Here is a 21,937-nt window from a genome sequence, read left to right as displayed (position 1 = left end):
TGAAGTGAAAAGGCTATTTTCTTAAAGGCTTTTTCATTATTTCTGCCATATTATAATGCAGTTACACAGAACAAAGTGAACCAGTAAAACACCTTCTGGCTGGATGTGCTTTCTACCTCTTTAGAAATCAAAGCAACTTTTTAAAGTATAAGACAGAAGTAGAAGCTGTAGATTTTGTTATCCACAGTTCAGACTAACACATGGAGCATATACTTGTCCTCCAGCAGCAAGATGCTGCAAGATGTCTTCTTCTTCATGTGACTAATCAAGGACACTGGTCCTTGAATTAGAGTACTTGGGGAAAAATTGTGTTATTACTTAAATCATCAATTTGAAATATGAAAACCAATGCAAATTCCAAGATTGGAGGACATCGACTCTCCACAGGAAAGGGCTAATTTTGAAGGAGTGGTTGGTGTATCTCAATGGAGCCCACAGATGCCCTTATTTGAGCCTTAGTGGTCTCAAACCTGCCCACTTACAGCTGAATTCCACTGAAGAAGGAGCCAAAGAGTCCAATCATGCCCAGGAATTCCACTCGACTCAGATTTCGGACGATGTACTCCTCACAGACGTTTGAGATGCCATACAGTGTTGCTCCACCAAGTACTAAGAGGTCCCCTATCAGTTTATTTTCACCTAGGGATAAATAGAAAAAAATCAGAATGCCTCAAAACAACCACCTTTTGTCCAAAACCATTGCATGTTCTTCCCTACAGATTCATTCATCAGTCACTACGTAGCCCTTATCTGGGTTAATAAACTGAATGCAAATATTCTGTCATTCGAAGAGTTTTCATTCAATACACCAGCCTCAGACAGACAGAGGGAGTGCATATTCATTGCTGTAGAAAAAAAGGACCCAAAAAATTCTAAAAAACTTGTAAAAAAAAGTATAGAATCCAAGTGGAACTCTTCAGAGACTGATCCTTTTTACTTTATTATTACTACTTTTTTTTTTCTTTGCAGAGAGAATGTGACTCAGCTCTATAGAGCAGTTTGCATCTCATCTTGAAATTTAACCAGTCTAAAACATGTTCAGTACTTAGATCTGAGGACAACTGAAAAATTCTGTGTACCTGTGAAATGAGTGAAGAAATCATTACAACCTAATATTGACCTCATTCTCACATGGAGCTGTTTGACAAGAAAAAGAGGAGGAAGGATGGGGCGTAGACAGGGTGATGATAAGGACAGATATTTAAAAGAGGTTCAATTAACTTAGCAGTGCCTAATGCATGCAAAGATGTATTTTCAATACCTTTAGGTATACAGAATTACTAAAACACTTTTGTTATCAAAGACTGCTTGAAATCTTTTTAAGTCTTGGAAGATTTTATTTTTGAGTGTTGGGGAGAGCTGAAGCGACATTTGATCAAGATCAAGTTCCAGCTTGAAAACTGAGGCCCTAGTTTTGCAAACTGGTGTATGCAATTCCCTCTGCACATATGGCTTGTTAAATTATTTCTACAAGAGCTACAGCTTCACAAAGCTGTCAGATATTGCTGCAGAACCATATTCTGAAATGCTGGGTTATAATGGATTTTTTTTTTAAAGTTTCAGCAGAAATGCTGAAGTACTACAAAGTATTTTTTAAAAAAGGAATCCCATTTTCTTTTAAAATGCCATGGTTTAAATTTTATGTCCCTGTCTTTTAAAGTTTTATTTCAATTGATTTGTAAAATATACACTGCAGTAAATAAAGATGGAAACCAAATATTCTAATTGGTTCAAAATTATCTTTTCAATATTTTTCTTTATGGTATTCTTTTAAGCCTTCAGTTATTATTCCAAACTGTAGTGCTGAAGTTTCTATGGAGAAGAAATTTATGATAATAAAAACGGTCATAAGAGGACAGACCAAGGGTTTATTAATCCTATCTCCAACACTGGCTATAAGCACCAGAAAAGTATAAGTTGTTTAAAGATAATAGGAACGGAGTAAAGTGTAAAATATTCCCAGTAATACTCTCTTAGTTTCCAACATTTTTCAGCTCAGATAAGATGTGGCTTCTGTGTATTTAGCCAATACTACTAGATTTGTTTTTCACATACTCATCCAGCCTTTCCCTGAATTTCTGTTTTGAATGTTCCTTGACTGGCAAATGTTTATATTTGACCATTTGTCTTTTTATGATTTGGTTGTTTTGTTGTTGTTGTTTTTTTTTTTTTTTTTTCTTATTTTAGTCTTCTTTTGCAATCAGTAATGGAAGATGTTCTTAATTTAAAATAACCATCACGACTTAACAAAACTTCTTCATACCCCTGATGCATTTCATATTTCACAGTGGCACCATTGATTCCTCACTGAGTTCACTTTTTTGGTATTTATTGCAGCTACTCATTGACACTTCAGGGAAGGATTGCTGAAAAAACTTTTGACCTTAGAGCTTCTGCTGGGACAAAAATATCATCCTTTTGCATCTGTGAAACAAAAGGAGCTCAGAGGCTGAGCATTTTCACACAGATGGGATGGCCTCAAGCATCACACCCTGATAGTTCTTCCCAAAGTGCTCTCATGCTGAGCGTGAGCCTCAACCTTCAGGGCCTTCCCAGAAGAGGGAGCCGAAATCTGTTCAGAGCACCAGACTGACACTGGATCCTCCTCTGGTACTCAGCAACACAGGGTGGCTGAGGAGAGCATAAACAAATAGGGAAGTGCAGAGGGACTTCTATCAGCCAGTTCTCAGTAGATTGGGTGTTTTCTGAGATGGAAGTTGCATTAGGCCATCAAATTTAATAAACCTTGAGGGATTCTTCATCAATTTGTGTAAAGTCCGTATAATTTTGGCCTACAATTAAGAAGTACTTCATGCTGTTAACTTTTACCCTAAATACTTCAAAATCATATTAGTCATCCCATAATTTTCAGAGAAATATTTAAAAATCACTGTGTATTGACCATCTCCATATCACTGAAGAGTTCATACCCCTTTACAGTATTGGTCTCTTTCTTGCCTTTTCTGAGAGATGGAATGTCCCAGTCTGGCTACAGTCTCTTCATCTGAATCCATTGTATGCCCTTGAACAGCTTTCTCACATTTCTCCATAGCTTATACAGGCTTATTTTCTGGTGACTTCTTTTTGAGATGCAGTGACTAGAGTAATACATGGTACCCAAGGAGTTAGTGCACCAAAACTTTACATACTGATGTAAAAATGTTGTGAAATATGTTTTTGCTTTGTTTCTTAGAAATTACTTTTCTGGTTGTCAAATGCCGTATCTTTGCTTTCTCGAGAGGTTAAGACTTTGTAACTTTCCCCAAAGACTGACATATCCTTATAGACTTCTTTCCATGGATGTTATATCCACATGCATCTACTGGTTTCGCTGCTAAGGAACATGTGTCAACTAACTAGAGGCATTCTAAAGACTTTTAGGATAACAAAGTTGTATTTCACCAGTGTAATAGTGTAGGTCATTCTTCAGAAGGCACACAAGGCATAGCCTGGCAGAACAAGCTTTACATTAATGATTGTTACCACATTTAATATTCTGTGGAGAAGTCATACAGTCCAGAGCGGAGTTAGTGTTTTGGAACTAGTTATAGCATTATAGTGTAACACAAATCTTTTAAATGTGAATTGTGTTCTGACACAGTTTCTTTTCACACTCCCAATAGGCCTCTTTGTCACATTTTTGCCCTAGCTCCTGCCATTAAGAGGTGTTTCTCTTTGCTTTTGGTTGTAGTTACTGATGAACATGAGACCTAAAAATCACTCTCCATGTGTTGTATTTTAAATTGAACACTGATATATGTATTAGCAGGAGTGATGTGACTGGTTTTCAGAGACTGTTGTAAGTTAAAGCAATGAAGTGCTTTGAAAAACCTGGTTGAAACACCTAGACCTGTGTGTCATAGACCTCTGTGTATGGCAGGAGCAGAAGTATGAAAGTAACTCATGGGTGTTAGTTCAGAATAATGCTATTTTCAGGTATACATGGCATGTAACATGATAGAGCTCTAAATACTTAATAGTAATTTTTTTTCCCATTGAGTAATGTGCAAAACATCAGTGAGGATACAATTGAAAACTGAAAGCATGTGTGCACATTATACCTAATTCCTGCAGACAGTTTGGAAAATACCTATTAATCTCTCAGTGATACATTTTAAATTCATGTTCACTTACTGTAAGAATTGGCAGGTTAAATTGTCTTATGCTGTGGGTATCTAGCAGAGCCTTATGGCTCTTCTAATACAGTAAGCAGTGTGATCAACAGGGGCACACAGGTATCAACAGTTCTTGTCCCCTAAAATATAAGTTAAACAGACACATTTACTGAGGACTAATGAAGCATTATTGCTTTTGGTGTCTTCCTTATTTTAGTTTGTTCAGTCCTAGGAAACATCCTATAAATGGTGTACAACCTCTTAGTGAAGAGTTTCAATAATTTTATTCTTTTCTTCCTGCCATTAATTATTTTTATTTGTACATTCTAATGTGTAGTTTTAGCCCGCAAAGAAATTAAACTAGATGATCTATTTTATGCTGTTAAAGACAGCATCATTAATAACATCATTATGCCACTAAAAAAGTTAAAAAGCTGCAGTCTCTCTGCATAGCAATAAGCACGGACACAGTTTTTCATGTGTAGGTCCAAATGAAAAGGCAATAATGCATGTTAACAGATTTTTCTGGACAAATTTACTTAACAGCTATACCCATGCTTCAATAATGAACATGGCAAATAACATCTAATTACTGCAAAGTGTCAGTGCTCTTCAATCTGTTCCTTGTCTGCTTCCACTGCCCCACATGCTCCTGCTGATCCACAGCTCACCTGCTCAAGCATGTTACTCTCTAGACTGCTGGGACAGAGGATGTTTCTTCTGGAACCCTAGTTTGGAATCTCAATCCCTCTGAAATCAGCCATTCCCAACACAGCCTTGGCTGGCTGGTTACATAGTACAGAGTATATTATTTAATTTTTAGCTGGGCCAAGGCTACTTCTGGAGGAGGCCGGTAACTAGAAGACTCCTTTCAGGGTTTAGGACAGAGATAAAAGGGGGCAGGGAGATATGGTGAGTGCTGTCATAAACTCCATTGGCTTATTTAGCAGCGTTCTGGAAAATGCAGTTTTTACAGCACTTGCATTTGTATTCAGAAAGCTGAGTCAAGAATTTTAAATCCCAGTGCATTATGCTCTGCTCACAATTCAGTGCTTTTAATTAAGAATGAAAACTGTGCCTAATTGACAATCTTTGAAAAGAATTTCCAGCCTTCCCACATCATTTGGCTTGGCACTAGAGAAATCAATGTGACAGGGGAAGTTGATCGATGAAATCTAACTCTGTCTAGTCTGCATTAATAGATACACATTATTCATAGGATGCCACACATAAAAAAAGAACATTTTACACACAAGCAGGCTCTTTTCAAAAATGTTACAGTCAAGTCTCAAAGCTTTAGGACGAGACAGGGTGCAAAACCCAACCAGTAGTATACAGATTTGATGTCTTTTAGCACCTACCAAGTGACCCTACCTCTGTAGAAAAACAAGAAAAGCTGAGGAGAAGTAAGAGCACAGAGTGGGTATGAGAGGTGCTTACAACTTATAAATGTATCCAATTTGGAAAGGAAGCTATTGAGGTTTTCAGTCCAACAGGTAAGCCAAAAGAGAACAAAACTACAAATATTTAGCTTCTCCCCCTAGTTTGCAGAGGGTTGTAAGACATAGGGCCCAAGAAATCTGTTTGCAGCACTGCTAACTTGTAAGTGGTGACCCCTTTTTGCCCTCCTCACAAAGAGACAACTCTGAATAGTGCAGCGCTTTGGATCCACGAAGGTACAGAGTTTCTTGCCAAATTTCCCCCTTTTTTTGGCCCCAGTCTGACAAACACTAGTCAATGGCTTCTCTGAACAGAGCTTGGCCACACAACCCATTCATTCTTACTTACCTGCTCCTTGCTGTCTCCCAACAAGGACATCTGCTCCTGCCATGCAGCCCATGCCCAGAATGCAGACCACAATCCCAATGAAATGAACTGCCTTGTATCGTACCAGTAAGAAGAACCAGGAGAGGAGTATCACCACTGGGATGACAAAACAGTCTAGGAGCTGTCAAAAAAGAGAAGAAAAAACAAGAACATATCAACCTGCAAGTACTTTGCCCTGAAGTACTAGGACAGATGCCAGCTGAGGGAAGCAGGGTTATTTAGTTTGTGATAGCACTTTCTACCAAGAGAAAGTGTATTCAAGTGGCTCTTCATACATCAGACACAGGGTAAGACTTCCATGACAATTCCAGAATTCAGGAGAGCTGTTGCTCTATGGTAACACTCAAACACACTGCTCTTGGATTCAGACGCATATTTCAGAGTCATGGAAACAAAACCTGTGCCAAAAGAGAGTCACACCACTCCATCTGGTCCTCACCCCCAGCAATTAATAGACAAGAACTGAAAGTAGTTTTCCTGCAGTCTAGACATACGCTTTAATTCAGTAATTTCTGGTTGAGATATTAGGAACGTTCATAACACACAAGTTGACCATATTTATGAAACCTCTCTATATAAATCAGAGGTTTTATGCATGCAGAATGCTTGCGAAAAATCTGGCCCCTGTGGCCACTGTTCTCTCTGTGAAAATAGAGTCCCATATGCCTTTGAAGGGGAAAAAAATCCCAAAACCCCATCATGCGTGCAGTGCAAGAAACTCAGACTTTTTCCAATACACCCTTGGAAAGAACTTTCTCAAATAAATGCTATGAAGCACAATTTTTAATTGTTTGGTTTTTTTCAGAGACATCAAGCAACAGACCCAGAGAAGATGTGATTAAAAAAGAAATGCACCAAATGTTTGTGAGACGATCTTCAGATTTTCAAATTAAAATATATTTTAGAAACTAAACTGCATGTCACTAGGAAACAAAAATCCTGTGTAAGAAACACCCAAAGAGACTTGATTTTAATCCCACTTCCTAAAAGGATACAGGTAATGAATTCTGTGGACTAATGATGGGATTTAACAAATTGTGCAGGATACACTACTGTTCAATACCTATTGATATAGCATGAACCAAAGCTATATGACATGCATCTTCTTCCTAACGAAAATGTCTGGGACAACCAAAGAAGGAGAACCGTGAACTGTGTCCATAGTTCTGGAAAAACTACTCCAGATATTGTTACCTGTATTTATGTTGTTTCATTTTTCCTCCCTTTGAACCCATCACATGTTATCTGCTTTCTCAGTGTGATTTAGCACTAAGGACACTTATCAAATAAAGATCAAACACCTTTTAACTAAAGTTAAAGTTTTAACATCTTTGTCCTTCCATGTGTTATTTGAAGAAAGAAAGATTTTTGGATAATTCCAAGAATTGCTTAGAAAACTGCTTAGAAAACTATTTTTTGCATGTGGGATACATATGTAACATTGTATTTGTGGGATCAGCAAAAATATAAAAACCAATTTTTGGACTGAGAATAATTTCCCTGAAGCTTCCTTTGAAAAACAGGAGTGAAAACCCATCCATTTCAAAAATTTCCCAGACAGTGAGAGGCAAAAAGCTTCAGAGGAAAACCAGTGTATCAGTGGGACCATGCTGCTCTTGGCAGGCTTAAACAGAGCTGCAGAACAGATGAGGGAAATTACAAATGGGAACAGTTGATGTTAAAAGCAGGTTCTGCATTTAAAGTGAGAGCTAATAATCTAAAAGTCATGGTCAGGCCTCTTTACAGTGAAAACTTTCTGCAACAGTCCTCAAAACACCATCCTTCACTGATAGAACAAAAAAAGGGACAAAGTCTGAAAGAACTGGAACAGGCTTCTTTGCCTGCATGGAGCCTCTGCTCTGCCCCCATAGCACACCCAGCACGTACCCAGCTCACACTCAGCAGCTGGGCTAGGCAGAGACACGCACGTGCAACACTCCACATCCACAGGAACAGCTCCAGAAGCCGTGCTGCTGGGAGCAGCCATCTCCTGGGGCAGAGAGGGCTGCTGGCAGGAGTACCGAGCACACACATTAAATCCTGAACATCTGAGGGAAGGGCACCCTTCGGTGTAACCTATGGGGTGTGGGCACAGCTCAACAGCTCCTGTCTCACTCCACACTCATTCATTGTGCCTGTCCTTCTGCAGCTGCACTGGCACTGCACACTACACCCATCTCCTCTGCCAAAGGTGGTACCAAACAGCAAGGAGGCAGGCACTTCTCACCCTGCTCACAGCTATCCCTGAAGGTTTGAAGGCCTCTGCCACATTCCGTCCCAGTGCAGCATTGGACAGGTGAATTTAACGTACCATTTTATGACCTCACCACAGTTTTCCATCACTTAATGTGTGGCTACAAAGAAGACGGAAGCTCTTTCTTTAACAGAAATCACATGGAGAAACACAGAATCATAAAATTATAGAAGGATTTGGATTAGAAGGGACCTTGAAGATGACCTGGTTCCAAGTCCCCTGCCATGGGCAGAAACAGCTTCCACTAGATCAGGTTGTTCAAAGTTCCATCCAACCTAGCATGGAACACTTCCAGGGATGGAGCATCCGTAGCTTCTCTGAGCAACCTGCCTTGCCACTCTCACAGGGAAGAATTTCTCCCTGCTGTCTGATCTAATCCTGCACTCCTCCAGTTTAAAACCCTTACCCCTTGTCCTGTCACTACATGCCCCTATGAAAAGTTCCTCTCCAGCTCTCCTGTAGACCTCTTTAGGCACTGAAATGCTGCTACAAGGTCAACCCAGAGCTTTCTCTTCTCCATTCTGAGCAATCCCAATTTTATCAGCCTTTCTTCAGAGGAGAGGTGTTTCATCCCTCTAATCATCTTTGTGGCCTCCTCTGAACTTGCTTCAACAATTCTATGGACTTCCTGTGATGGGGGCCTCAGAGCTGGATTCAGTATTCCAGGTGGTGTCTCATCAGAGGGGAGTAGAGGGAAGACAAGGGGCAAGGAACACAAGTTACACTGGGAAAGGTTTCATCTCAATAAAGAAAGAATTTTTTTACAGTGGGAACAAACTCCATAGGGACATGGTAGGGTCACCAGAGATTTTCAGGGTGTGTCTGGGTGCTAAATAATCTCATCTAGGCTCCCTTTCCTGCAAAATGCTGGACCAGTATGGAGGGCTCTCCTAAGCAGGGCTGTTCTATGAGTCCAAATTGTTCTATGAATTTCAAAATTGCTTATACCTGCTGCATGTGTACTTCAACAGGCAAATTCCCACTTAACAGTCTTCTAGAGGAAGATTTAAAAAATTCCTCTCATTCCATAAATATTTAAACATACCTATGCTTTCAAGTATGTGAATGAGTGTCTTTTAAGCAGTAACACGAAAGGATGTGTGAACAGAACCTTTCACAAATAAACAATGCTGATAAGAGCTAAAAAACACCTCCTTGGGCTGGCAGTCCAAAGTCTAATTCACAAATTGTTATTTGGAATGCTGCAGTATCAATAGATACAAACATGAAATGTAGGTAATGTTCACTGACATTATGTAGTTCTTAAATTGTGCTTAGTTTATACCTTTAATTAAAGAATCAGGTAGACAGAAATAAATTAGGTTACTACAATGTAAGCAATAAGATAACCTAACTTATTAACTCTTTTCCAGCGATTGCTTTGAATTTCACTTCTCCAGGACTAAATTCACCCTGCCTTTCTTTTTTTCCTCAGACAAATCTGTCTAGTAGAAGAAAAAATGCCCATGTATTCCACAGACAAAAGATGTGAGATTGAGAATTACCTCATCTGCAACAGGGCTTTTTTATTGATGGGGGTTTTTCGCCTTTTTTCTTTCTTTGTTTGTTATTAATTATTACAGCTATTAAGAAAAAATATGATACCAAATTGTAATTTTTCTGTCTGTTACAGTAACAAAGACAGATTATGATTAGCTGAATTTCATTTATAGTACATAAAGGTCAGTTGTTTATTAATATTTCTCAAATAATTATCTCCAATATTTTCCTTCCTTTTAGTTGTTTATTTAAAGGATATTACCTATACCCTGTCATTAAGGCAAATTAATGAGTGGTCTGATTTTAATCAGCATTCCTGTTAATCACAGAAGTTATTATATCTCACTAACCTAAAAGAAAACATATTTCCTATGTTGCCATGGGGTGGTGCAGACCATGTTCTTTGACATTGCTGTGTTTGTCTGTGGTTTTCTTCAGTCACAGCTCTGAATGGGGCTGCTTTAGAAGGCAGGATACAAAAATATGTAATCAACCTATTGATATACTGTCCTACAGAAACTTCTTTTTACTATAAGAATGTTATGTTGTTGTAGAAATTGGAGATTATTATTTGACTCTAAAAGATACCACACACTGCATCTGTCTGTTGATGAAATATACTGTTGAAATATATTTCCTGTGATTACTTGTTTGTTAAATTATTATGCTTGTGAATCAAAGACAAATACTCTCTTGCTAACAGTAAAAATCCAGTCTCTGTTCTCATGAATTCAGCATGTCTCTGCATATCTACAGTAAGAATGTTCTGTTAAATCATTGGAAGGGAGAGCTGGCAAGCTTTAGAAGAAAGATCTGTAATACAGAGTGTGAACTGCTGATCTGCAGTGATATCAAAAAGAAAAAAGCTGGTCAGCAAACTCCCTATGGGAACAACTGAGCTGAATCTTCCTTTTTAAACATTCACTGGATTTTTTTTCCCCCATTTAAAAGCCCTTTTTTTTTTCCACATTAGGGGTTTCTCATTAGCGCTGCCCTCCAGCAAATCATGCGGAGAATCAGCTGCAGTCTCCACTTCCCCTGCTCTCCAGAGCAGGGGGATCAGTAAAACCAGTGTCACATCCGTCAAACATTGTATGGTCAAGCACACATGATGGCCACAAAATTTCAGCATGTGACCTGGAAATTTTAATACAACAGCAAGTGCTATAGCCAGTGAGAGACACAGCTTCTGTTATTTATTTTGGTTTTTTTCAAAGGAAAAAAGGGTTTGCTGCACGTTCAAGGGCTTTTTCTTCTCCAGTTTTCAGACCACCTTCACACTTGGTTCAACAGAAGCAGATGAGATGTGAACCCTCACAGAGCTGGATGCCAGCTGCCGGGGAACTGCATTGTAATTATGCTGCCCTGCAACCAAAATCTTCTGCAGGAAAGGTGTGGATGCTGGAGGTTATTTCAAACAATTCAAATAAAAAAGGAGGACCATTTTTATCTTTCATAATTCTATTTGCAACCTCATCACAACTTTACCACTTTCTTGCATGGTTTTTATTTAATCACAGAATTAATGTGAAACCATTAACTTTTTATTCACTCAAAATGTACAGTACTTCAGGTATGGAGATTGGTGAAAGAACCAGTGATGTAATTTGTTTTCAAAAAATGTAAAAACGTGTATTTCCATGATGTGGAAAAAACAAAAAAACAGAAGGCTTCTCTCAGTCTTCTCCACTTTGCCCACAAGATCTCCAACTCTTTTCTCAATGCTTCTAGAACTGTTCATATCAGTTTCTTTAATCTTAAATTCTTTAATCTGTTCTCAGTGTTTTCTTTTTCCGTGGACACAGAAACTCACTTAAAACTTTGACTAATGAAAGAACCTTCACCTCTATTTGACTTGTATGTATCAAAACCTGAGATGAAGAATCTCACAGCTTCAGCTTTCAGTGCACAAAGGAGTTTAGTGGCTTCTTGAAGTTATGTTAAATGAAAGGTGGTGATCACATCCAACCCACAGTTCCTCTGCTCTAAACTCTCTACACAAGGACATGCTTTACTACCAACATGAATAATCAAATCTTGACTCCTTTAAAAAAATACCTCTTCACGATTCCATGCCTGAACTCGAGCTGTGCTTATACAAATCTGCACAGATACCAGGAAAACTTACCAACAAATTGACCATGGAAATGGTCTTTCCTTCAATTGACTTCTTCCTCTGATTCCACATACCATTGTCAGAAAAAGATCATTGTAAGACAGCTCTGCCAGCAGGCATGTGTTTCTGAAGAATCACCCCCCACCCCAATTTTCTGCTTAGTTTCTCTCAAAGTAAGCTGACTGGATAAGAGCTTGGCAGATAATTTTCTCAAGGTTACTCATTAGAAACTTATGTCACCACCTGCTTTATGTATGCGGGGGATGAGATCCTGGTCTAAGAAAATTCATGGATCTCTCCTACAGGAAAACCTCTGCTTTTGCATGGCACCTGCCAGAATATGCAAAATGGGCACAGCTCCACTGAATTTAATGAGATTTTGCATATTTATGTTAGTAAAAATTTTGGCTCTGGGTGAATTTTGCCAGTAGAGGCAGGAGATCTGGATACTGAGAGCTCTGTTGATTTCAAACCCACACACAGAGACTGTGGATACTATAGGACCTGGTTTGCACACCACAGATATGTCATAAGTTAAAAGACAGAACAGTAACTCAAAGTCTGATAATAAATCAAATACAAGATAGCCTGTCACAGTATAAATGTACAGTATGCAACACTTCTGCAAAATGCTGATCTGCAAACTTTATTAACGTTGCACTATTTCCTCACTGCCCTGAAGCAGAACAAGAAAGTATGGTCAATCTTACATTCATAGGATGGGAGGAGGAAGGGAAGGAGTGGAATTTATCTCTGCTTTTGGGATAATTCACATTAGCAGCCACCAGAAAAAGTAGATCAACAACTTCAACATTACACATCCCCTGCTCCCTGCCTCCCGGATTTGCTTCAAAACCATCTCAAACTTTTTGCCTCAATGTACTTTGAGTCCACAGGGACCAAGAACAAAGTAAAGACTATTACCATCCAGCTCTCCTATAATAAGCACTTACTGCTGACTCCTTTCCTTTTCTGGTGGCTGTTGTTGAGATATGAAAACTGCCAGAGGTAATTGGAAGCGTGATGTACTGCTGAGCCTCACAGTGATCTAAGAGTAGTTGAGAACATCAGCATCATAGCTTTATAGCCTGTCTCCCGGTGTCTATAAATCCCAGCTTTTACTACCTTTGTTTTCATCATGCCAATCAAAGGCTTGATTGCCCAAGGAATAAATTACCAGATAAATTGCTATTTGGAAACATCTCTCTCTCCTTGACACTGCCTCTCTTCTTGTGACATCGCGTGTATACTCTGCAGTAACATTATGCAAGGTGTTGCAGAAATAATCCAGATTTCTGTGTGATGTCATAATATGAAAAAGGATAACCTCTAGAAAGTGCAACATGAGTGTAATATGGAGATGGATAGAACAATGTATTGGAGTAAGGAGAGCTAATTAATTTTTGGAGAAACATGAGGGCAATCTGCCTCATAAGACAGCTTGATATGATGAGAAAGCAAGTACTGTCAGAAAAGGTTACAATTGTTAATACATAACAGACTTAGTGGAAGACATTGTGGACTTGGGAGGATGTGTGTGTGTGGTACACTGTGAATGCAGTACAGGCAAGTTGAAGTTAAAACATAGTTTCAAGGAAATTTAATATCTAGATCTAAGTAACTGCAATAACTTCAAAATCTTTTAATTCCCTCTGGGCAACACAATTTTATCTGCTGTGTAAAACTGTCTCTAACAGTATTTAAAACATCCTTCTTGAATAGTTATTAAACCTTCCACAGGCCTACACCAGGGTTGTTTTAAAACCCATTAGGATACATATGACATGTATTACCACATTAACAATCCTGAAAGTTAAGTACATAGCTTTTTAAACAAGTCCAGGGGACCAGGTGCTAGCATATAAGGGAGTGCTTAATCTACGTTCTGTATCTGGTGTAGCTGTCATGCAAGAAGGCTGCAAAATGTACTGCAAGCCAGAGTAAGACAACAAACAGAAACTAAAGATCATTTCACAAGTTTGGGCCATCTGGGAATCAGTACATGTATGTCTGATAACATTAAGTGTGACCGATCTCTGGTACTTCTTGAAATAGGTGGGTTTGAATATCAAATTGATCCACATATAAACTCTCGTGTCTTTTACTTGACTCAGTTTTTTAAGAGTACCCTCTAGGGAACAGTTTTCGTGTACTAGCCTGAGCATTTTCATAGCCATAGAAAGCTTGAGTTGCCATGCCTTCAGCTGAGATGGAGCTAAGTCAAGCCGTTTCTGTGGGCCACTGCTTTAAAAGCTATGACTTAATGAAAAAAGGTGGCTCTACACTTAAAATTTGGAAAGCAATGGAGGCTTTCTGCAAGCACTTGGGGCTTGCTAAGATCATATCTAACAAATTGATTTCATTGGGGTACTTTGATGTAGGAATACTTAGCTTTTGAGTTTTTTAGTGGAGGCAGGTATTTAGGCATCTATCTGCATCAATACTGAATCACTCTGGGCATGCAAAGAACCAGAGCTTAAAGTTACCAAAGGAGAAGCAAAGAAGCAACCCGATAGGCTAAAACATGTTTTCATGCCCCAAGATCGTGCTCTGAGCAGCAAGGGAAGGGATAATAGATGCCCATGACATTTTAGATTTGTAGACAGTTAGATGTGAGTTTCTTGCATTGTTCCATTGAACTGAGCTGTCTTTGGATTGCACTGCTGGTGCTGAAAAGGGGTAACTTGGACTTTATCCTTAGCAAATGACCTACACTGAAATGACTGAAACATAAATAGTGCATTGATTTTCAATCTAAATTTTATGTCACCTAATTTGTAAGGGAGGTGTTTTAGTTGTTTGTTGGGTTTTTTTTAAAGAGGAAAATTATGTGTTTCTGGGCTTCACAGTACTTTGGTTTCATCTTATAATGAAACTGACTGCTACATTCTCTGATAGTAATTATAGAGTACATGAGGATTTGAAATAATCAGAAGCATGTCCAAATGTAAAGGTTAGGTACCACATTCATTTCTGATTTGTGCCTACGTGTTCTCATTCACTGTGATTCTAAAGGCATTTGGAGAAAGATATGTAGGAAGTATATGAGAAAATCCTGTTTTCCCAGATCAAAGCCAAAAAGAGAGTCTTAAAATATAGGAAAATTTGGGTGTGAAACTCGGAGCAAAAGTAGAGCACCATTTTCAGTCCATTCGTGGAAGCATGATGAAATAATACTGAATATTAAGAAACAAAAGGATGGATCAAAAACTAGAAACTCTGACAGTCCTAAGAGTTTAAAGATACTTGGCTAACAAAGCTGTTGAATGCTAAGAGTTTTTTGGTGAAGCTGAAATCAAAGAATTTGCAATAAAGGTGTATTTTTACTGTTAAGCTTTGGCTTTCTGCTGAGACCAGTGTAATGAGGTTTTGTCCAAAAGCACCACAAGCACTGCACACTTGCATGTTAGTTTTGCATGACGAAGCAGAGATGTCAGGTGGAAAAAAGGATATGCTGTAACACTGACATCCTACCAAAATGGTCCATGTACCACCACTATAAAAATACTGCAAAATTTTTCATTTACTCAAGTGACAATTTCAAAAACTCTTACATTTTCTCTATCAAAAAAGCCTTGATATACATCCTGCTGAGCATAAAATCCCCCAGAATTGACTTGAAGGGCTCAATTCTCAGACCAATGTGTACACAGGCATAGCTCCCACAGCCTTCAGTCAAAGCCATGCTGATTTATGGCATGTAACAATAGCTTCTTGGTCTCAGTTCTGAAAGGATTTGAACATTTTTTGCTATGTGCCAGCAAGCATTTATGGCCTCACAGGTAGAGCTCCTGCAGGATCAGGAGAGTTCCTTTCTCTTGAGAGTCGTTTCCTCCTTCAAAAATCAGATTCTAGGAAAAGTTTTCTTCATCTTCTATTTTCCACTTTTTCAGTCTTCATTTCATACAACGACTCACTTAGACCAATGCTGAATAATTCCCTGAGCTGCTTCTGTTTCATCTTTAAATGAAATAGGGTGTTTGGCTACATTTCAGAAAATGTGTCATTTGATTCAACATCTTAATGCATTACCTCATATTTGTCCCATTCTCATCGTGTCTTTGGGCTTGTCTCTCAGAAGCTCATTCATATTAGGGCATGAAATTAATTTAAAATGCAGCAGGTATTCCCAGTTACTCCACATGTATCCCAGCAAACAAGGACAACTATGGGAAAAGGTGACCCTGTGGCTCCCTGCCTTGAAAAAAATCTTGACAACGTTTGAGTTCCTACCTGTTCCTTCTTTCAAGTTACATGGGAAAGAAACCTAAGCTCTGTTGTAATTTTGATGTAGAAGAGATCTAAAAATGGACATGACATTGTCTGTGCCCTCTGACAGCTCTCCTGATCCACCACTCCCCTCTCTCCCCCATCAGTTTAAAAGGAGAACATGGATGATTTCAGCTAACAAATTCCCTGTCAAGGCACAGGCAATGCCCTTGAACTCTCCTGCCTGCTTCCCTATCACACTGTAACTTTTCATCTCTTGACATAATACACTAAAGGCCATGCTCATTGCATTGCTTGCTCGAGGATCTGCGTCTTCTGGAAGTGGAGGGTGTCACAGGTCTGGCCAGAAGAACCTTTAATATGTGCTTGTTGGTGGCTTTGGGAGATGGAATTTAATGATCCGAATCATCCTGCTCAGTCCACTATTTATACTTGCTGCTAGTGAATCACACCAAAGAAGCAATTCAGTTTGCTTTTCTCTTTGAGGCTTTTAGTGGCTGTAAAATCAGAGAATATGAGGTTTATGTGGATTTAAGCTTTATTCTATACTAAGTAATCAGATTTGGAAAAGTGTTAAAAACAATATTACATTGTCTGGGCATGATTCAAAGAATCCTCAAACCCGGATTCTGATGCCAGAGGCACTTGTGAATATTTAGCATAAAACTCACATTCAGATTCCTTGAATTCATAATTTTCTTCTATTTTCACTTCTTATTCAGCTAAAGAAGCTCAGGATTTTCCAATACTATTTTTCAGCTATGGAAGAAATATACTCTTAACTAGCTTTGATTCTGCAAAACATTAACTGGTGCTCCTTTTTTTTATTAACTCTAATGCAAACTTCAGGCAAGTAAGGCGTAAAATACATTAAATGCTACCTAGCATTGTTCAGTTATTTAAAAATAATGTAAAGAGGACCTCGGCTTGTTTTAGAACAAGTAGTAATTAAGTATTCAAGGATTTCCCAAGACAGACAATTTCCAGTAACTTAAAAATGTTTCTGTTATTCATTTTTCCACTTACATTGGAAGGAACCTGATTGTGTTTATATATATTTGTGTTTTATATATAAAATATCCAGATTGTATCTTTGAAGAAATCGATACCCTAGCTTTTGTCCACTGCACAGATAATTTTTTAGCAGGGACTATACTTTTCAATAGCTGCAGCTAAGCTGTTATATAACACATCTAATAGCTTGCATTGAAGTTGGACTTCTTCATAAAAACTCCATTCATTTTACTTAATGACAACTTTTGCACTCTGTTCTAATTATGAGATCCTAAACATCGTCTATTTGGTTTGCTTGGCAAGGCTGTGACAGCAGTGGGGGCTACAGGGGTGGCTTCTCTGAGAAGCAGCTAGAAGTTGACAGAGCCAATGCCAGTTGTCTCCAAGATGGACCTGCTGCTAGCCAAGGCTGAGCCCATCAATGACAGTGGTAGCACCTCTGGGATAACAGAGGTGCTACAGGTAAGCAGGGAGAAAAAAAGCAACCCTGTGCAAGAGACTGCAGCTGGAGAGAGGAGTGAGAACAGGAAGAGCAGTGCAGAAGGAAAGGAAGGAGGTGCTTCATGTGCCAGAGCAGAGACTCCCTTGCAGCCCATGGTGCACACCATGATGAGACAGAATATCCCTCTGCAGCCCATGGAGGTTCACAGTGGAGCAGAGATTCACTTGCAGGCTGTGCAGAACCCCATGCTGGAGCCCTGCCCAAAGGAGGCTGTGATCCCATGGAAACCCTGTGTTAGAGCAGGCTCCTGGCAGAACCTGTGGACCCATGGAAAAAGAATCCCATGCTGGAGCAGGTTTGCTGGCACAACTTGTAACCCCAGAGGGGACCCACACTGAAGCTGCCTATTCCTGAAGGACTGCACCCCAGGAAAGGGACCTGTGTTGGGGCAGTCTGTGAAGAACCACAGTCTGTAGAAAGGACTTACAGTGGAGAAGTTGATGGAGAAGTGTCTCCTGTGGGAGGGATCCCACAGGAGTGGGGAAGAATGTGAGTGATTCGACTGGCAATAAATTAAACTAATTTGCCCGAGTTGAGTCTGTTTTGCTTGTGATGGTGACTGGTAGTGATCTGTCCCTGTCCTTATCTTGACCGACAAAAGTTCCCTTATATTCCCTCTCCCCTTGTCCAGCTGTGGAGGAGAATAATAGAGTGACTTTGGTGGACACCTGGTGTCCAGACAGAGTCAGCCCATCCTTGACTTTAGAAACTCAGATCTAATTAAGAAATCCTAAAAAAAGTGCTTGACTTTTCTTGAAATACAACACAAAGCGAGAAAATATTTCAGCCAATCTGAAAATATTTCCTAAAAGGACTAAATTACGTAGATAATGACAAAAATGTGGTTATGAATGGTTTAGCACAGAGAAATAAAATGAAGGTCAGAATGTTTTTGTACAGTTTGGAAAATATTGAGCAATAAAAATAGTCTAATATGAAAAAATGTGTCTTACGAGTCAGCATTAAAAAGTACACAGAAGTCAGAGGCAGCAATTAGCTATTGGTTCACTAAAGCCAGTGGATACTACACCACTGTCCCCACTGGACCTATTATCTTGCCTCAAAAGAGGAGATCCTTTGAGTCCTTACCTGTACACTGGTAAGAGTTGTGTATTGATAAGCTTTGACTACCAGGTAGTTGGCTTCTATATCTATTATCCCCAGGATCATGTACTTCCACCATCTCCTCTTCAAAATTGCCAGCAAGTTTTCTTCTCCTGTGGTAGCAAACAAGAACATTTATGTCAGAGTTAGGTTTACATGCCCCAAATACCTGCCTGTCCAGAAAAATTATCTAGATCCCTCACATTTACACTAAGTAGTTGAAAGCCACCATATACAGAGGCACTGCAAGGAAGTGAAAACTAACACACCCTATTTGTCTAGCAGATATTAAAAGAGCCAGCCTGGCAAAGTAATATGTGAGGGTCAGACTGACACTTCACTTAAGATGTAAACACCAGCAAGAAAAACAAGTGCAGCTTGAGCACAACCAGGTATGTGTTCTTACCTTTAGTTTTATATATTCACATAAATGTGCACATATAAACTGCAAAAGAATAGATCAGTTTATACATTTATACTTCCCATACACACTGATAAAATGTTGTATGCTGCATATATGATGCAACAGGTTTCTGCCAGGGTGGGAGGTTATCAGTATTTTTAAATATGTTGGAATATTGAGCAGGAATATGGCTGAAATATTGAATATGATAGAATAATGAGCAGGAGAGTAACAGCATCACACTGGAGCATATGACAGATCCTGTTCCAAGGATGATTATTTTGATCCTAGAGGTTCAAAGTATCAGCCTTGTTTTGAGAAAGGCTGCACTGACACATATTTTGGGTGGCAGTTGCTCTGCTCCCAGAATGTTTTTTCTAAAGCAGGCAGGTTTGCTGCCTTCTATGGGAACCCTGTCAATCACCCAGTATTTAATCTTCAGCACTTGAAAACTGACACTACAATACAGTCTGTAGATCAAACCCACAACTTTGAAAAGGTCAAAGCATTCCTCATGGTAGACTAGGGATTATTGTTCTCCATTCAAAAGCAAACAGCTCATTAATGAGGGTGGGCAAACCTGTGACTTATTTGCATTACAGTAAGTTCCACACATGATGAGACTTCACTGTGAAAGGGGCAGACTGTGACTGAACACTGTACAACTGGAGGACTTTCAGAATCTGTAGCCTAAAAAGGAATCTAAGCAGTGCCAAAGAACTATAAATGGTATTTGAACTGTCTTGAAACTTTCAAAGCACACCCCAGTATTCTGAGACTTTTTCATATTGCTGTAGCTTTTCCAAGTGCCTGTGATCATCAAAATGGGTAATGGAAAACACAGAAGAAAAAGATCATTATTGTCCATTGCCACCAAAACTTGCTCAGGCTTCCCAATTCTCCTTCATCATTTTCCTTCATCACAAGTGTATGATTTGTACAAGAGTATGAACTCTCTGGTTCAAATGGACCTGGTGACATATGGGCTGCTACACCACGGCAGAAACAGCAGGCTCTCTATAGCACAGGCATCTCAATCTTATAAGACTCAAACACAGAAAAACAGATGATTACTTCAAATGTTAACTCAAAAATCATAGCTGTTAAATCTTGGCACTGATGAGTGACTTGAATGGGTATTTACCTGAATGAAGCATCTGAATAATTTCATGTTTGTTCATTAACAGGTGCTCACACATATCCTCTTTCAGTGGAATGTTATTAGGCAACAGCCTAATTATTTGTTATAGTGATAATGACATCGAGTGCAAAACTGTAAATGCCTAAAATCTTCTTTCCCTTTCCTTCCTCCTTCCCCTCCTTCCTTGTCTCCCTCTTTTCTCCTCTTTCCCTTTCTTTCAATAAGCATCAGAAAAATAGGAGAAACAAGATGGTGAATAGAGTAATACTTAAGACAATGAATAATAAGTACATTTCATCATACCACACTTCCCTGGTGCACTTACTAAATCCCATCCTTCAGACATAATTATGACTACATCTATGTACTTTTATGATTATTTGAGCATGTAGAATTATTTCCATTATTTAAAAAATTTATTTGGGGATTGATTTTAAAAGGGAATTTGAGATTAGGTGTCCTAATTTCTACTGAAATCAGTGTAAACCACACAGATAAATCCTTTACAGATATTGAAACTGTATCTCGAGTTTTTATGCTGCCCAGACAGTGCTTTTAAAGCATCAACTGGAAAACAACAATGGAAAGATGTGGTTAACATTGCAGAGTGATTTTTCATTTTAATTGTAGAGATAAAGCTCAAAAATCGAAGATATCAAACTGCAGTCTCTGTTCCAACAGTGGAAATCCCACCTTATAGTAATTGTGGTGTCTGACCGGTGGGAATGATGATGTGTAGAACTCTATGATTTTAGAAGGTTAATTAATTATATTATTATATTATATTAAAACTATAATATATTATATTATTAAGAACTATTATTAATTAATTAGAAAATTTGTGATTTTTTTTGGTTGAGAGTTTTGATATAGTTGTGATTTAATTGGTTAATTAATTAAAATGCTATTACTGGTATTTAATTAAGAAGTCACCTTGGGTAAACAATCTCTAGAACCCATTCCACATGTGCACAAACACAGGAGGAGTAAATGAGATAAGAATTGTTTTGATTCTCTTTTTTCTGCTTCTCTCACAGCTTCTCTCAGGAGAAATCCTGAGAAAGTTAAGTGTCTCTCTATTCAAAGGACATGTGAATACCACACCACCTGAATCCCTTTTTGTTATGATAGGACCTTGATGGTACCTACCAAAGGAGAGAGAAGCAGCAGGCTCAAGAACTGAACTGGTGATAGGTTACCTGAGCCAGGGCTATGGGCACAACTTAAGGCCTCTTGGTGCCTTTGGTTTGCCTGTGCTTTCTTCAATTTCCAGCCACAGATCACTGTATGGCTCAGATGTGGCCAACCAAGTTAGCTTTAAAAATAAATGTATGCCTACGACTTCTGGCTAATGGGCAAAGTTAGAGTTTCCAGTGACGGGAATTAAATCTTCTACAATTTAAACTGGCACACACAGTTCTCTCTTTTTGCTTTCTTGATTCTTTCTTTGCTCTTGATGAAAATAAAAATACTTGATACATGGTAGCTTATTTTTGATTTAGATCTCTGAGATATTCCAAACTGCAAAAGAGCAGCTTCTGCTGTGAATGATGGGCAGAGCAAAAAGCTCAGGAATCACTTCCAAAGGGGGAGACCTTCTGAGGAGATGGGCAGTAGGAAGATGATCATCTGCAGTGACTGTCAGTCCAACACTATGGACAAATCTAGGCAGAGGCGCTGGAGTCCTGGTTTTGACAGGTGGCTGAAATGAAGTCACCATACTCAAATGTC

General features: G+C 38.9%; 1 protein-coding gene across 2 annotated transcripts in view; it reads right to left on the bottom strand.

Annotated features, from left to right (window-relative positions):
* Window positions 1–21,937, bottom strand: part of SLC35F1 (solute carrier family 35 member F1) — a 224,625-nt gene that overhangs the window by 26,600 nt on the left and 176,088 nt on the right. For both annotated transcript variants that reach the window (XM_068184328.1, XM_068184329.1), the window contains exons 3-5: window positions 18,648–18,775; window positions 5,904–6,063; window positions 483–639 (exon numbers count right to left, since the gene is read on the bottom strand). In XM_068184328.1, the coding sequence (XP_068040429.1) occupies window positions 483–639; window positions 5,904–6,063; window positions 18,648–18,775 (445 nt within the window). The remainder of the gene's footprint in view (window positions 1–482; window positions 640–5,903; window positions 6,064–18,647; window positions 18,776–21,937) is intronic.

Source organism: Anomalospiza imberbis, chromosome 3 (assembly GCF_031753505.1).
Source record: "Anomalospiza imberbis isolate Cuckoo-Finch-1a 21T00152 chromosome 3, ASM3175350v1, whole genome shotgun sequence".
NCBI classification, from domain to species: domain Eukaryota; kingdom Metazoa; phylum Chordata; class Aves; order Passeriformes; family Viduidae; genus Anomalospiza; species Anomalospiza imberbis.
The sequence above is the reverse complement of the archived record's forward strand: the minus strand, read 5'-3'. Positions and strand labels throughout refer to the sequence as shown.